The 18,338-nt window shown below is 36.0% G+C and overlaps 1 protein-coding gene across 1 annotated transcript; it reads left to right on the top strand.

Annotated features, from left to right (window-relative positions):
- The first annotated feature begins 16,166 nt into the window (after positions 1 to 16,166).
- On the top strand, positions 16,167 to 17,803 carry LOC107899513 (embryonic protein DC-8). Its single transcript, XM_016825247.2, has 2 exons — positions 16,167 to 17,255; positions 17,338 to 17,803. The coding sequence occupies exons 1-2, from the start codon at positions 16,278 to 16,280 to the stop codon at positions 17,575 to 17,577; spliced, it is 1,218 nt and encodes a 405-aa protein (XP_016680736.1). The 5' UTR covers positions 16,167 to 16,277; the 3' UTR covers positions 17,578 to 17,803.
- Positions 17,804 to 18,338: the final 535 nt, after the last annotated feature.

The following is an 18,338-nucleotide window of genomic DNA, read 5'->3' as shown; positions in this document are numbered from 1 at the left end:
ATCATGAGTTTGTGCCAAGAGGGACAATGACAGGAGTACGCCAAGGTAGAGGCTTAGAGGGCTGTTATGCATACATTGGAAAGATGGCGTAGTCTAAGATTGCGCATTCTGTTTCTGTCTTTAATAATCTATTATATTGTAAAGATCTGTATCAAGTCCATTGTAACAAGTTATTTTATAATACTTCCTTTCTTTTTAGATGATAAATTATTCAGTAAATTGTTAAATAAAATAATTTGAGAAATGAGAAATTGTTAACTATTTGATAATATGTTAATCAATGTGTGTAGTAACACCTAAAATCTAAACCCTATGAATCGGGTCGGGTTGGAGATGTTACATAAATGGTAGAATGATCTTGTATGATGAGGTTTGTTCTTAAATTGAGCGGTTAATTTGAAAAATGGGTTAGTGATGAAACATTTAATGTAATATTTGAGATATTGGATATATCGGATATGTTAAAATGAAGTTGAATGTGAATTTGGCAAAGTTGTTAAGTTATAGTAAATTGGTACCATTTGAACCATTTGTAAATAGGCGGTCACATCACGACATCGAGGCCCTTAATGTTGCAACGAGATCAAGTCAGTGAGTTATGTCAGGAAGAGGAACTCCCGAAGTCGTGACGTCAACCCGATACTTTAAAAACTTTATAGTTTAGTCCTTATTCGACTCTGAGTCAACTTAAGAGCTTTCGTAAGCTCAGAAATGACTCGAAATTAAATGTATCTCATATTGTGAATGATTATTATGATTAATAGCACATTTATGTGGTTAAATTGAATCGTAGTTGCTTCGGCAATGAATGTGCCATCTCATTGCTCAGACACAATGATCAGGTCAAGTATGGGGTGTTACACAGGTTGTAAAGAGAACATCATCCGTTCTCATCAACCCTACATTAAAACAAATATTACTTACGGATTGCCCACCCATGTAACTTGATGGGATACTCGCATAAGTGTTTCCAGTATAGAACATTGGCATTCCAAAGTTGAAATCAAAAGCAACCACAAAAAATCCGTGTCAGGTCTCAATGTTCAAGTTACTAACTAACCTCGACTGTCCGCCAAAGTTGAAATCGAGAGCTGAAACCAAGGAATGCCTTCCCATTGATGATTCCTACATTCCCTAATATGAGCTTTCTAACAACGCCTTGAAATCACCACACAATCATGTGGTTGGACTTTCTACTTCCTGTTCTCAAAACAAATTAACTAGAACTATTGTCGAACTAGGACCACCTTCCTCGACATCGACAAGCTGGGCATATAACTCTACATCCATGTCACCTTTGAGCTCAAATGTATCATATCTAACAGGGTTCATTGATGTTAGATATATATATTTCAGGCTTGAAATTCTCCCCCGGCTTAAAGTTGAGACTTTCTTCTAATTTTTGACAGAAGCTTGTTTGATTTGATGCTTCAGTTGAAAACCAATTTTGTAGATTGGGCTAATACAAAAACAACCACAATTTCAATGTCACAAATTTGACCATCATAATAAATAACAACTCTAATTCATCTACTCATCTTCACCAAAAAAAAAAAAGAAAACCTATTTCACATGTTTAATACAAAATTAAAGTAAAAACATTATACAGAAAAGTAAATACTCATTAACCAAATTCAAGCAACACTTGAACTAATTTACTTTGTTGGGGGTGATTTTTGAACTTAAGATTTTTAACATCAGCAATATTTATGCAAATCTTCTACTTGAAATTTAATTATGAAAACATCCCCATATCAATCTTCATTTTATAAAAAATTCTACCATTAAATATGAAATATATTTCAAAATGTTTGAAAAGATTAAACATGACAAGTCTTAAAAATACTTCTAACACTTAAAAGTTTTTAAAACTAAAATTCTTGTTCTGCCACAGAAAAAATGGGACATAAATTTTATCTCGAAATTCTTGATTTTTAAAATTTAATGTAACCGTTAATTTTTTTTATTACTTTTTTACAAAAAACGTTGGATACTCTTTCATCATTTCTCCTTGCCACGTCACCTAAAAATACTTCTTACCAAAAGCATTTTTATCACCTATCACAAAATCGACATATTTACTTAAATTTCAAACAAGAGAAATGATTGTATGAAACTGTGATTCCATGTCATCCTTATCCCTTTCCAATGAAAGAATGACTGTAATAGGCCAATTTAGCCTGAGCTCATAAAAAAATAATAAACTCAAAATGATAAAACAAAGTCTAAAATTATATCATTTGACCCGATCGGGATGGCCCATTACTTGAAAAGGTTGAAGGTCTATCTACAAGCTTGATGCATATGGAAACATAATCTTCAAGGATATGCAATCTTAGATATGATATGTAATCTTAGATATGATATGCAATCTTAGAAGATATGATTTTGCAATCTTAGAGATTTAATTTGTAGATACCTTTTAATCTTAGTCGTTGATGTAATTAATCTATACCGTTGAATTTGGGGAGACTCAACTATAAATGGATGCCTCTCCCTTCATTGTAAAGGACGGAAGGGGGGAGTAATAATAATTCTTAAGAGTATTTACTCAAATTTCTCTCTTTCTTGCGTTCTTATTTTGTTGATTTGTGTATAATTTATTTATTGATTTGTATATTGTTGATTTCAAATCTCTTTTTCCCTTATTATTCATTTTCAAATTCATTATTTTCAAATTTGTTTACATTTTATTTGGCCTTATATTTTTTTTTATTTTATATTCTTTATTTTAAATTCATTGGTCTTTAATTATTGATGCTATTTAATCCTCTATTTGTTATTTTAGTTTTTTTATTAATAAATTAATTATTTTAATATTATTAATACTATTATGTGGCATCATTAATCTTGTATCATTATTATTTTTATTTTTATTTTTATATTCATGCGCATGTATCATTTTTATGTAATATATATTGTTTTATATATAGTATACGTTTGCTTATATATATTTTATACATAAGCTTTTATTTTTATTTTACTTCCTAACTTTTATATACTTATATCTACTTTTATATTTAGTTTCAATTTTTTTTACTTTTGTATATATGTACATGTATGTATTTATATATTTTTCTAATGAATATTTATATATATATATATATACGCACATGTCTATGTTTTTTATTTGCTTAAATACAAACTTATATTTTCAACACATATGTTATAATATATATATGTATATTTATATATTTTTCTTTATTTTCATAAATGCATTATATATATTTTGTTATAAATTCTATAGTCCAAAATTTTATATGTAAACCCATGTATATGTCTTTTATTCTTTATAATTTCATGTATATATTTTGTACATTTTTTTTCTCTTTATATTTTTGATTTATTTCCTTCATTTACTTATTGATTTATGTTTTCATTTATATTTTGTTCATTTGATACTTTACATGTCGTTGTTTTTTATGTACATTAATTTCGTTTATTTCTGTGCCATTGTTGTATTTATTATTGTATTTTACACTTAATGTAGTTGTCGAAACCAATTTTTTTATTTTGAAAAATGGGGATCGACTTTTGAAAATAAAATGGGGGAGTCGCCACCGATCTTTTATTGAGGTGTGATCGGATCACCTTGAAAATAATTTTAGGTCTGCGAATTTTGAGAAAATAGGTTTGGGAGTCGGTTACGCACGAGGAAGGGTTAGCACCCTCGTGACGCCTAAAATTGGTACCGAAATGATTGTTTAATGTCTTAATGTCAAAATTTTGAAAAGATTCTAAAATACGATCCTTGTGTTAAAATGTTGAAAATTCTCGGGAAAAGGAGCATATTTCACGTTAATCAATAAAGAGTATCATATCCAGTAAGTTAGTACACGATGTCTCGAATTCCCGGTACACGAATAAAAATGCTTATTTAAAAAATATTTGGCTATCTCGGATTTAAAAGGGAGATCATGACCAGTAAATTAGGACGCGATTTTTTTTAAATCCCGAGATCATTTAAAACTTGAGTTTGAAAAGATTCGTGTACTTAGATATTGTGAAAATCGAAACCCAGTAAGTTAGGGCACGACCTTCTCAAATCTCAAAATACGAAATGCTACTCATTTTAAAACTACAATTTATGAATCGGATAAAATTAATTTAACACGAAATGATAAAAGACACGATGTTAATATGTATTGTGAAATATAACAAATATATATAAATAAATACAAGTTTTGATATATGTACATGTGTCATAAAATGTATATAAGTGTACGTATATTTTAAGATTATAAAATGCATATAAAAAGAATATATGTGCATATGTATTATAAAATGTGTATATATATATTAAAATTATAAAGCGCAAAAATGTATGACAATTAATAATAATACAATAGATCTAAACAAATCAATAATAGCTTCATAATAAGTTTAATTATTTTAATAATACTAGATTTAGAATCAAATATATTAAAAGCAACAAAATGAGATAATTAAATAAAAAAATGAATAGATTGAAATAAGGATCAAATCGAATCCAAAACAAAATCATAAAGAAAAAAAGAAGAAAAAAAACATTGAAGGACCAAAATAAAATACGCGTATTACATGGAGGACCGCATGGGAAATATCCCTTATCCCTCAAAACACGTCACAGTAAAAATGGGCTAAAATGAAACAATACCGGAGATGTGGGGCAAATTTAGAAAAAAAAAAGGAACCTAATTAAATCGTCTAAACAAATCAGAAGGACTAATAATGCAAAATTCCCTCCAAGACCCAAAACACGCGGATCTGACTGTGCTTGGGTCGGGTCATCGGGTCGGTGGCTATATGGCGCCGTTTTAAGGCCACTGACGTAGGCCTTAAACGGCGTTGTTTTTTGCACCATAAATATAAATTTTAAAACCTTAAAATTAGTAGCCATCTTTTCATTTTGCAAAACAGAAATAAAAAAAAATAAAAAAATCCGAACGCTCCCCTCTCAGCGCCGCTCTGTACAGAGGGCATTTGAACGGTTTCTGAACCTAGCCCACGCTCCGATGACGACGGAGAGGGCCAGGATCTCGTCACCAGGTACGCTTCTCACCCCTTTTTCTTCTTTTTCTTTTCCGAATAAGGATTGATGAACATAAAACTTGAAAGAAAAAAATCTAGCAACAAGCGAAATAGAAAGGAATAAAAACCCAGAAAAAAATCACCTTTATCTGTTTTTGATTTTTGTATTCTCGTTTTTTTGTATATTGAATGTGTAAAAAAAATATTGTTTGTATTGGGTTTTTATAATCAAAAATACAGAAAGAAAAAAATCAAAAGAAAAATCAAGGAAAATCCCCGAAAACCCCCTCTGTTCCTTTTCTGTTCATTTTTTGCTACTCCCTTCGTGTGTGCGTTTGTTTGTTTTCTACGCAGGTACAGGTACGAAGACGCGTGAGTGCAGAGGCAGGCGTGGAGCGGCTACACGCGCGCAGGCGCAACACGTGCAAGGAGAAGGCCTGGTGGCTGCGGCGCTGGAGGCTCACCCTAACTGCTAAGGTTTTTGCTTGTGGTTAAGGCTAGTGGGCTTAGGGTTAGGTGATTGGGCTGATTAGGTTAGGGCTAGGCTTAATGGGTTTAGGTTTGGGCTAGGTTAATTTTGGGTTTGGGCTAACTGGGCTTACTATTGTAAACTGGACTGTTTAATTGTTTTTTATTTGGTTTTATTTTATTGACGGGCCGGGCAAAAATGGGCTCTTACAGCTGCCCCTCTTTGCTCATTGTAGGGTAAAGAGAATAGAGCAAAGACTAAATAGGACCATTTTTGCCCGGTCGTGCTTGGACCTTGGTGCTCTTCTTCTTCAAGTGGCTCCATTTCATTCTATTGCATCTTCAGAGGTACAGTAAATAGTGCTTCGATCCACTCCACTACAACATCAGGGAGATAGGATTTGTAACTCGTAGCTTCTAAAAAGAACAAAATTTGCTATCTCTAATCGGCAAGACTTGATGCAATCTGCTCTACTGCAACTTCAGAGAGATAAGATCCATTACTTTAATCCGTTCCACCACAACCTCGGGGAGATAGGATTATCGACTTTAATCTGCTCCACTGTAACCTCAGGGAGATAAGATTTTTTTTCTCAGTCTACTCCACTGCAACTTTAGGGAGATAAGACCCTATGCGATCCACTCTGCTGCAACTCCAGAGAGATAAGATCTATTACTTTAATCCACTCCACTATAACTTCAGAGAGATAGGATTATCGGCTTCAATCTGCTTCCTTACACTTGAAGATAAGATTCACCGTCTTCGATCTGCTCTGCTACTGCTTAGGGAGACAATATCTGTAGTTTCCAACCTATTCCACTGCTGGTCAAGGACATAGGACTTACGGCTTAAATCTGTTTCCCTACTCCTAGGGAAGGTAAGATTTTCCGTCTTCGATCTGCTCCGCTACTACTTAGGGAGACAAGATCTGCAATTTCCAACCTATTCCAATGCTGGTCAGGGACATAGGACTAGTGGCTTAAATCAGTTTCCCTACTCCTGGGGAAGATAAGATTCGCCGTCTTCGATCTGCTCCGCTACTGCTTAGGGGGACAAGATCTATAATTTCCAACCTACTCCACTGCTGGTCATGAACATAGGACTTATGGCTTAAATCTGTTTCCCTACTATTGGGTAAGATAAGATTCGCCGTCTTCGATCTGCTTCACTGTCGACGCAGGAGGGCAAGATTTGCTATCTTTAACCAGCTCCACTACAACCGATGGAGGCAAGGCTTTATTTTTGATCTGCTTCGCTGTCAATGCAGGAAGGCAAGATCTGTTATCTTTAACCAGCTCCACTGCAACCGATAGAGGCAAGGCTTTGTTTTCGATCTGCTTCGCTGTCAATGAAGGAAGGCAAGATCTGTTATCTTTAACCAGCTCCAATGCAACCGATGGAGGTAAGGCTTTGTTTTCGATCTACTTCGCTGTTAATGTAGGAAGGCAAGATCTGCTATCTTTAACCAGCTCCACTGCAACCGATAGAGGCAAGGCTTTGTTTTCAATCTTCACTGATCTTTTCTCTAGGGAACATGACCTGTGTAATAAACCTAATTATGCCTAATGATTAGGATGGCATGATCAAAATGAATCAAATGCTCCTAACTAGACACGTGTGAATGGTGTTTGCATGAATGCAGAATTTTATTTTTTTCGAGAACGATCCCGCTTAGGTTTTCATTACTCGAAGTTTATTAAGGCTTTGTGACTGACGTGCTATAACGCCTTCTTGCTTGACTGAATTTTCTGAAGAAACATTTAGCCAGGTTGCCCCCACTGTAGACCTCAAAGTTTAATCCATTGGGGCGCAAAATTTGTACCATCATTCTCCCACTGTAATCCAAGGGTAGAAATATGGCTTTTCCTCAATCCTCTTTTATCCAATTCAAGGATACAGGATCTACATCGTTCTGGTTCCTTACACCATTCTCAGGGTGTTGTACTCATGTGCAAATGAAGGTTCTCTTCTCCAAGGTAACCTCTTCCTATTGCCTGATGATCATTGCTTGCTTGTTTATGTAAGCTTTGTCACCAACATGGCGTCTTGTCAATCAACGCATTTGACAAAAAAAATCCAAAGAGAAAGTCTAAATTTAGACTATTCCTTCCCAAATTTCCAACCTTTAAATTTGGTGTGTTCTAAATAATAGTCCTGTTTCAGGCTCCTATATTATTTAGAAACTTTGCAGAGTAATATGCAAAACTTCCTTTGTGAAAGTTTTATTAGTCCATTAATCATTATTCCAATGCAATATGTTTGCAAAAAAGGTCATAACAATGGATAAGAATAAAGTTGGTTCTGAGCATAGCTCAAAATGAATAAATTGTCAAAAACAGTAAAGAAGGATGACAAAGAAATTAATTGGGAATGTATATCTTGGAAAAGAAAAAATATTCCAAGAACAACAAATAATATGAGAATTGGGTGCCCCAGATATCGCAGCTTGAACTTCTCTGTACAAACTTTTTGAAGACCATTTTGAGTTGGACACGTGTTTAGGAGATCTACAGTGCTCTGTCGATGCCCCAATATGTCACCTATCCTTTCCTGTTGATTCAGGCATAGCAAGATCACCACATGCCCAATCTGATCAAAATTCGAGTTGCTTTGATTACCTCATGCCCCACTTTAATCAATATTTGAGCCGCCCTTTTCAGGTTTTCAACTCAAATCCCCTTTGGCCTAAGGTGCCCTTTGCGGGTTTTCACCTTGGCCTCTCCATTTTTACTTTTTTATTTTTCATTTTTTCATCTTTCATTCTTCTTCTTCTCTTTTTTTTAACTCAAAGTGCCTTCTGCGGGTCTTCACCTTGGTCGCTTTTTTTCTTCTTTAAATGAAGTATTTCTTAACTGGATCTAAGTTTATAAGACTAGCAATCTCATTCAGAATCTGTGCTCTTCTGAAAAAATTCTTCTTTACAACATAGAGACATTCCCGATTTGGCATTCATTTCCCTCTATAATCCTTTTGTTGAGGAAGGATCTTTTCAACATCCAGCTCTCTCATGGAATTCTCTGAGACAACCCTGCTTATTATGGGCTCACATCATTTGTTTCTAGTACATCCGACCCTGATGAATAGCTTTTAACCTTTTTCCTAGGTCCAACTGATCACATCGCGATTGGATCCATCCAACTCTAATACTCGGAGAGAGGGGATTTCAATAGGTAAAACACCTCAACCTCGTAAACCAAAGAGAACATCGTTGCTCTGGTAGAAATCTTGATAGATGTTCGGCAAGCAAGGAGGGCAAATGGTGATTTCTCATGCCAATCCTTGTAAGTCTCAATCATTTTTGCAACTCATTGTCTTGCAATACATTGACAAACCATGGTGTCTGATTTCAAATTCATTGCAGCTCTCAGCTATCGCGTTATTGTTCAAGTTCAATGCATTTTCCAATACCATCGGCATATGATGACATTGACGCATGTAGTAGCCTCTATCCATTTGATGAAGTAATTAATGATCTCAATAGTGAAGCAATGCCCATTAGAAGTCTTTGATAATGGTGATGTCCATGCCCTATTTTGCTCAAAATTTGAGTAGCCCTTTTTGGGTTTTCAACTCAAATCTCCTTTGGCCTAAGGTGCCCTTTGCGGGTTTTCGCCTTGGCCTCTTCTTTTCCTTTTTTCTTCTCTCTTTTTTCATTTTCATTTTGACTTTGATTTTTTATTTTTCTTTTTTCTTCTCTTTTTTGTTTCTGATTTTTTTTGAAATTGGATCCAAACCCATTAGGATTAGGAAAGTCCATGTCATCCCTTTCGGTAAGATCTTCCACTTTCATCTTGTATATGAAAAATCTTCTTTGGCATCAGATTTCTTTCCTGAAGCCTTTTGGGACACAACTACGACAGAAAATTCCAATCAACATCTTGAAGGGATGAAAACTCGACTTCAAATAGGTAAAGCTATGCTGGGTCGACGAGAGATGCATTGCCTCGGTGAATAATTGCATTGTTCATATTGCAAATTTCTGACATCGTACTGTTGTGCAGATTTCATTATCAGTGCTTAACTCGGGCATATCTTGGTATGACCATACAAAGACATCCTTGAACTCTAGAATAACTTAATGAGGAGTTGCTTCGTCTTTGTAATCAGGTCAATTCTAATATTCACCAAGCTTACAATTTCTAATGATTCCTTGTGATGTAGGATCTGTCTATCCTCTTGTTCAACTATCATCAACAAGTACAGAGATAAGTTACGATCTATGTCATTTTCAAAGTCATGAGATCCCTCTAAAGACATGCCTCGCTCAAAAGGAAAATCTGAGTCTGTAGCAGCATCATCCATGTAATTAATATCTAGGGACCCATAATAAGTACCAAAGAACATACAAAAGAATGTATAAATTTATAAACAATTATTTATACAATACGATTATGAATGAATGAATGAAGTGGAAGAAAATCCAAAAGAATAAAATAATAAAAAATAATTATTCAAATAACATTGGCTCAAAAGTGATCGCAAAGATGTATTTCATTAAAATAATAACGTTCAGACATGCCTATTTCACAAAGGAAATTTCTATCATTTTTAGGCTAAAACAACAAAAATGTTCTAAACATTACTTTAAAAAAGCTCTAGAGACTATAGGGTTTTCTTCTGCAGTCGAATTGCTTAGAACACTTCCACGTTTATAAGGGCGGATATCTAACAAGGTCCCTTCTTCAGTTGCTTGTGCATTGCATTCACTCCATTTATCAATTATGATTGGGTAATGGATTTTCTGCACTAGAGGAATCAAATTTAACGACGCCCATATTGATAAGCCTTTCACCCAGTTTTTTAAAGGCAATGCAATTTTCTATGGAATGCCCCATATTTCCTGTATGTATTCGCATTGTGCATTCGCATCGTGCCATTTGGGGTACGGAGGCTGTGGAGGTTTTGTGTAGAGAGGGGCAACAATGCGCACGTTGAATAAGCTTTGATACAGCTCCTTATACGACATCAGAATTGGCGTGAACTGGAGGTTCTCAGTGCCTTGTTTCACATAAGATTCATGTCTTAATGAACCTTGTTACTAGCGACCCCTTTACCTGGATGACTTACTGACCTTGAGTAACTTATGTTGTTCACCTCATTTTCTCTTCTCCTTGGGGTTGACCTCTTATCACTCTCTTCCGCCTCAATTTTTTCGGCTCTTATAGCATTCTCAATCATTTCACCATTCATAACTATGTCAGAAAAGCCTTTTGTTGCGCTTTCTAACATATGTGTAATGAACGGGGCCTTTAGTGTATTGATGAAGAGAATTGTCGTCTCTTTCTCCAAGTGGGGTGGCTGAACCTGGATTGCAACCTCTCTCCACCTCTGTGCATACTGTCTAAAGCTTTCATTCGATTTCTTTTCCAAATTTTGTAAAGTGATTCTATCGGGAACCACATCCGTCACATGACTGTATTGTTTCATGAATGCCTGTGCTAGGTTCCTCCATAAACCAATCTCGGTACGACTCAACTGATTGTACCATTTTGACGCAGCTCCAATGAGGCTATCTTAAAAACAATGTATTAATAACTGATCATTGTTAATATACCCAATCATTCTCCTACAGAACATGGTGATATGGGCTTCTAGGCGGCTAGTCCCACTATATTTCTCGAATTCAGGCATCTTAAACTTGTGAGGGAGTACTAAGTCTGGAACCAAGCTCAGATCTTTCGCATCGATTCCATGGTGACTATCGGCGTTTTCCAGGGCTTTGAATTTTTCCTCCAACCATTTACACCTATCCTCCCATTGTTTTGACAGTTCGACGTTTGCCTTCTCTTTTTCGGCCATTTCATTGAAAACAAGATTTATTGGGTTATCTCTAGGATTAGAACCTGATCCAGCCTCGGTCTGAATCTGCGCATGCAGAGGTGTAAAGCCTAGGATAGATAGATTTATCCTTGTCTTCTCATTCATCATTAACCATAGGACCCTTCCCCTTATTAATTCCTTTTAGTAATTGCGTCAGCTCAGTCATCATGTCCTTTTGAGACTCTCGCATCCTTTCTGTTATGTCCTGTTGAATTTTTTCTAATTGCTCCTTCATTTGTTTCTGTAGCTGATCTTGCATATCCTTTTTCATTTTCTCCAATTTCTCTAATCTTTGATCCATTTCCTTAGTTTTGCGACGAGTACCGTAAGGATGTTTGGTTGGTTGGTTTTCCAGATTAGCTGAAACAAATTTACTCGTTTAGACTCTTTTAATAGATTTTAATGCATACGATGGAGATGTACGAAATGCATGCCTAAAGAGACGTTGATTCTAATTCAATTACATTTAGGACACTTTTCTAGAAAGCAAATTCCTTTACATAAAACGGATACATGTACGGCCTCACCCTCATATTCCAAGAAACAATGTTGATATTTTTCTTCGTCCGCATGTTTGAGACAATCTCGCCAATTTCCACTAGATGTCATTGCTAGATCCTTTTCTTGATATTGGTCGCGATCCATCATTTGCCCATCTTCATAAGGCTCGTCAGCTTCTTCCAGGGAGTTGAAAAGTTGAAGGCTCCTGGACAATCGTCTTGAATCCTTGGGCCACGAAGCAAGGTCACGAACTCTTCCCTCGCCCTTCTTGTGTTTCTCAGAATATATTCAGGTAGTTGTATTATTTTCCACTTTATCAAGGAATCCGTATTCCATGACAAGCTTTCTAATTTAGTAATCGAGACTGAATCAATATCTCTTTCCTAATATGCAAATGCAATGCAATCACAATAAAAACAAAACAAGAGGGGTTAGTACAAAACAGAAGCAAACAAGGAAAACAAAAGTACTTAATCAGGTGACCACTAGGGGTTTGGAGGCTCTACTTAGGATGGGTTCCTAAGGTCTTCTACATGTGGTTTGGCTCTAAAGTCAAGGTACCCGAACCAGCAGATTCCTCAATCTTCACCCATTATAGGCTCATACAGACCGAGTTCGGTTCAGGGGAATACATTTCCCTATGGCTGCACGAAGATAAAAATCTCACGAAGACATAGGTACGGATGTATCCCAAAAGTGATTCACTATCCTGCACGGAGGTGAAAACCTCATGAAGGAGTAGCTTCTCACTCCCACTTAAAAGGATAAGACTAAACAGTCTTATGCAATATGATGCCAAAATATACAATTGAATTTACAATAATCATACAAACCAGCGCAAAGAAAAGATCGTAATTTTTCAAATCAAATTTTCAATTTTCGACAATAAGACAAAAATCAATCAATTTTACGGCCTGACTCTCTTGAGATCCCCAGCGGAGTCACCAAGCTGTCGAAACCATTTTTTTAATTTTGAAAAATGGGGATTGACTTTTGAAAATAAAATAGGGGAGTCACCACCGATCTTTTATTGAGGTGTGATCGGATCACCTTGAAAATAATTTTAGGTCTGCGAATTTTGAGAAAATAGGTTTGGGAGTCGGTTACGCACGAGGAAGGGTTAGCACCCTCGTGACGCCCAAAATTGGTACTGAATTGATTGTTTAATGTCTTAATGTCAAAATTTTGAAAAGATTCTAAAATACGATCCTTATGTTAAAATGTTGAAAATTCTCGGGAAAATGAGCATATTTCACGTTAATCAATAAAGAGTATCATATCCAGTAAGTTAGGACACGATGTCTCGAATTCCCGATACACGAATAAAAATGTTTATTTAAAAAATATTTGGCTATCTCGGACTTAAAAGGGAGATCACGACCAGTAAGTTAGGACGCGGTTTTTTTTAAATCCTGAGATCATTTAAAACTTGAGTTTGAAAAGATTCGTGTATTTAGATATTGTGAAAATCGAAACCCAATAAGTTAGGGTACGACCTTCTCAAATCTCAAAATATGAAATGCTACTCATTTTAAAACTACAATTTATGAATCGGATAAAATTAATTTAACACGAAATGATAAAAGACACAACGTTAATATGTATTGCGAAATATAACAAATATATATAAATAAATACATGTTATGATATATGTACATGTGTCATAAAATGTATATAAGTGTACGTATATTTTAAGATTATAAAATGCATATAAAAAGAATATATGTGCATATGTATTATAAAATGTGTATATATATTAAAATTATAACGCGCAAAAATGTATGATAATTAATAATAATACAATAGATCTAAACAAATCAATAATAGCTTCATAATAAGTTTAATTATTTTAATAATACTAGATTTAGAATAAATATATTAAAAGCAACAAAATGAGATAATTAAATAAAAAAAATGAGCAGATTGAAATAAGGATTAAATCGAATCCAAAACAAAATCATAAAGAAAAAAAGAAGAAAAAAAACATTGAAGGACCAAAATAAAATATGTGTATTACATGGAGGACCACATGGGAAATATCCCTTATCCCTCAAAACGCGTCACAGTAAAAATGGGCTAAAATGAAACAATACCAGAGATGTGGGGCAAATTTAGAAAAACAAAAAAGAACCTAATTAAATCATCTAAACAAATCAGAAGGACTAATAATGCAAAATTCCCTCCAAGACCCAAAACACGCGGATCTGACTGTGCTTGGGTCGGGTCATCGGGTCGGTGGCTATACGGCGCCGTTTTAAGGCCACTGACACAGGCCTTAAACGGCGTCGTTTTTCGCACCATAAATATAAATTTTAAAACCCTAAAATTAGGAGGCATCTTTTCATTTTTCAAAACGAAAATAAAAAAAACTAAAAAAATCCGAACGCTCCCCTCTCAGCGCCGCTCTGTACGGAGAGCATTTGAACGGTTTCTGAACCTAGCCCACGCTCCGATGACGACGGAGAGGGCCAGGATCTCGTCACCAGGTACGCTCCTCACCCCTCTCTCTTCTTTTTCTTTTTCGAATAATGATTGATGAACATAAAACTTGAAAGAAAAAAAATCTAGCAAGCGAAATAGAAAGGAATAAAAACCCAGAAAAAAAAATCACCTTTCTCTGTTTTTGATTTTTGTATTCTCGTTTTTTTGTATATTGAATGTGTAAAAAAAAACATTGTTTGTATTGGCTTTTTATAGCCAAAAATACAGAAAGAAAAAAATCAAAAGAAAAATCAAGGAAAATCCCTTCTGTTCCTTTTCTGTCCATTTTTTGCTGCTCCCTTCGTGTGTGCGTTTCTTTGTTTTCTGCGCAGGTACAGGTACGGAGACGCGTGAGTGCAGAGGCTAGCGTGGAGCGACTACACGCGCGCAGGCGCAACACGTGCAAGGAGAAGGCCTAGTGGCTGCGGCGCTGGAGGCTCACCCTAGCTGCTAGGGTTTCTGCTGGTGGTTAAGGCTAGTGGGCTTAGGGTTAGGTGATTGGGTTGGGGCTAGGCTTAATGGGTTTAGGTTTAGGCTAGGTTAATTTTGGGTTTGGGCTAACTGGGCTTACTATTGTAAACTGGACTATTTAATTGTTTTTTCATTTGGTTTTATTTTATTGACGGGCTGGGCAAAAATGGGCTCTTACAGTAGCATTGCATCATTTTTTACTCGATTTTAAAATTTTTAAAATTGAGATAATACTCGTATTTAGGATTTTCAAGGAAATTGAGCCCTAACATATTGGGTTCCAATTTTCTTTGTTAAATCTAACAATCGAGAATTGCTCATTAATCAAAAAATAAAATGAAAAGCTTGGTGTCGGGAATTTAATATGTTGTGTCCTAACGTATTGGATGTGACGTATTGATTTATCGAGACAAAGATTTTTTTAAAAAATAATAACAAAGGAAATATTCCAAGTTTAAGATTTTGAGAAATTGTGCCCTAACGTATTAGGCCGTGATTTCTTTATAAATCTTAAACAAATAAATATTCTTTTAAATTTTATTACACGAGTATTTTGGACTAATTCATTTTTGAGGAATTAGAATGTCGTGCCCTAACGCATTGGGTGTGACATTTTCTTTCTCCGAAATGATAAGAGTTTTAATAAGTAACGTTTTTTAAGTTTTTATTAAGGATCATATTTTTAAATTTTCGACATTAAGACACTAATTAATTAACTAGGTACCAATTTTGGGCGTTACGAGGGTGCTAATCCTTCCTCGTACGTAACCGACTCCCGGATCCATTTTTCTAAAACTCGTAGACCAAAGCTATTTTTTAGGTGATCTAATCACACCTCAATAAAAGATTGGTGGGGACTCCCAATTTTTGTTTTTTTAAAAGTCGACAACTAATTTTTGTTTTTTTCAAAAATACAAATGGTTTCGACAATGACAAATCAAATTTTCTTCTTGAAAAAATTTCAAATCAAACTAAAAACATTAAAAATGAAGAGAAAAAATTCTTATTTATCATTCTCACATTAAAAAAGAATAAAAATAACATAAAATCACACTTTCGTACAATCCTTTCTCTTTAAACAAAACGGTCTAAAACTTTAAATATTCTTTTAAATCACATATACGCCTAATTTTGCCGAGTATTGCGCGACTTGCGTATGAAAAAACACGTGGAAACACACTGCATGAAGAAAGAAGATACCGACTTTGATGGTCACAGCCACAGGCAGCACCAATCCATCCACCGCTTCATATAAATCACTGAGACTAGCATTGCAAGTGTTCCTGCAACGTGTCAACTCATCATCTCACTAAAGCACGTGGCGACCAATCAGATTAAACGTTCTTCACCTACGTGTCATCCTCCCAGGATTAAAGCTAATTGTATATAGATCCATCGAAAGCATTTCACCAGCTTATAAAACGTACAAAGATCCAAAGATCATATATACATTTCTTCTGAATTACCTGTAATATCATTATTTGTTTTCCACCGAGTTCTTTGTTTGTTTGAGATTTGAACAACAATGGCGACAAGGCAAGAGAAGGAGCAAAGGGCCGAGGCGGCAGCAAGACAAGCGGCGGACGAACTTAGGGATGTTAATAGAGAAAGAGATTATGAAGAAAGAGTTGCTTATAAGGAGGAATGGGATCAATCTCCGCCGCAACAGCAACAGAGGCCCGGAGTTATTGGGAGCATGTTGAGGGCGGTGCAAGACACGTTCGGGCATGCCAAAGAGGCCGTCGTAGGTAATAAGGGCCACGAGGCGGAGGATTTCACTGGTCGAGGTACAGAGAAGACATGGGAGATGAAAGATAAAGCTGGTGAGTACAAAGACTATGCAACTGACAAGACAAAGGACGCCGCAGAGAGGGCGAAAGAGGCAACGGATGCTACCAAGGAAAAGGCTTCTGAGTATACAGATTATGCTGCTCACAAGGCAAAGGAAACCAGGGACTCCACCGCCCACAAGGCCAAAGAATCAAAGGATTCAGTAACAGGTAAAGCTTCCGAGTATGGAGATTATGTTGCCCAGAAGGCGAAGGAATCCAAGGATGCGGCGACCGGTAAGGCGGCTGATTATGCAGATTATGCTTCTCAGAAGGCCAAGGAAACTAGGGACTCGGCTTCCCAGAAGGCGAAAGAAGCCAAGGATAATATCACAGGGAAGGCTTCCGAGTATAAAGACTATGCAGCAGAGAAAGCCAAGGAAGCAAAGGACATGACAGCCGAGAAGGCGAAGGAAGCGGCGGGGAAGGCAAGAGAGGGGACGGAATATGCGGCAGAGAAGGCTAAAGAAGGAAGAGATGCTACAGTGGAGAAGACGAAGGAATACACAAATTATACCGTGGATAAAGCAAAGGAAGGCAAGGATACCGGTGTTAGTAAGCTTGGGGAGCTGAAAGACTCAGCTGCTGATGCTGCTAGGAAGGCCATGGGCTTCCTCACTGGAAAAACTGAAGAAACGAAGCACACGGCATCCGAAACTGCAGATAGAACCAAGGTAATCATATGAATCTTAATTATTCCAATCTTTTTTGTCAACCACTGTATTGTGTACTAAATGTTTGGTCAAATTAATATAGGAAAAGTTGAGCGAAACAACGGAGTCAGCTAGACAGAAAATGGAAGAGATGAAGCTGAAAGGTAATGATGGTGGTCGTGGGGTTTCAGAGAGGGTGGTGGTGAAAGTTGAAGATACGCGACCAGGAGCTTTTGCTTCTACACTGAAAGCATCTGATCAGATGAGTGGCCAAACTTTCAACGACGTGGGGCGTGTGAATGATGAAGGTGTTTATGATCGATCGGACAAAACCAATCTGTGATCTTTAAAGCACTGCACATTCCTTTGGTGTATGTGAGAGTATATATATATATAGGGTGGGTGGACTATTGTGGTGTTTTTGTTTCCATGGTTTTGCTTCTGCTTTTGTATCTGTTCCGCTATGGAGTGCTTTTTTTCTCGTTTGATCAGGAATACCAGGAAATGATGTATAAATAAAAGCCACCCAAAAATTAATAGAGAGAATATGGGTTATAGTTTCATGATAACTAGATCTCTTCATTTTAATGCAGAGGCCGGTTTCAACTTCATGGTCTTTGATTGCATATAAGGAGTTATATCTTTTCCTTTAAAGATTCCGGTAGATGCTGGGCCTCTAATGAAGTTAAGACACCAATGGGCTTTCCCCGTTGAAGCCTATACATTATATTTTTTTTCTTTTTTAATCTGATTTTTCGGAATTCCTTTCAAATCAAATCGGGTGAGCATATTGGAATATTTGCACATCACAAAACAACTGAACTTAATAAGAATTTAGTTAAGGGCCTTAAATTTGAAAATAGATTATATGCAGAATAGTTAAAATGAAGAAACAAGCCCCAAGTAGTCGGCGGTAGTGAAGGCAGTGTTTGGGATCAACTTTAAATGCATTATATGTTCTTGTCTACTATTGTATACTTGTAAACCAAGTTAAATACTTGTATTTGTAGGCAATGGGATATAATGTAAATGTAAATGAGTTCAGACGTGGTTGAGTTGGGATTCAGTTTTTGTCAACTAAGCAGTCTTGTTTAGAAGTAATAA

The sequence above is a fragment of the Gossypium hirsutum genome, chromosome D04 (assembly GCF_007990345.1).
Source record: "Gossypium hirsutum isolate 1008001.06 chromosome D04, Gossypium_hirsutum_v2.1, whole genome shotgun sequence".
In the NCBI taxonomy this organism is placed as follows: Eukaryota; Viridiplantae; Streptophyta; class Magnoliopsida; order Malvales; family Malvaceae; genus Gossypium; species Gossypium hirsutum.
This window is presented reverse-complemented; position numbering and strand designations above follow the sequence as displayed.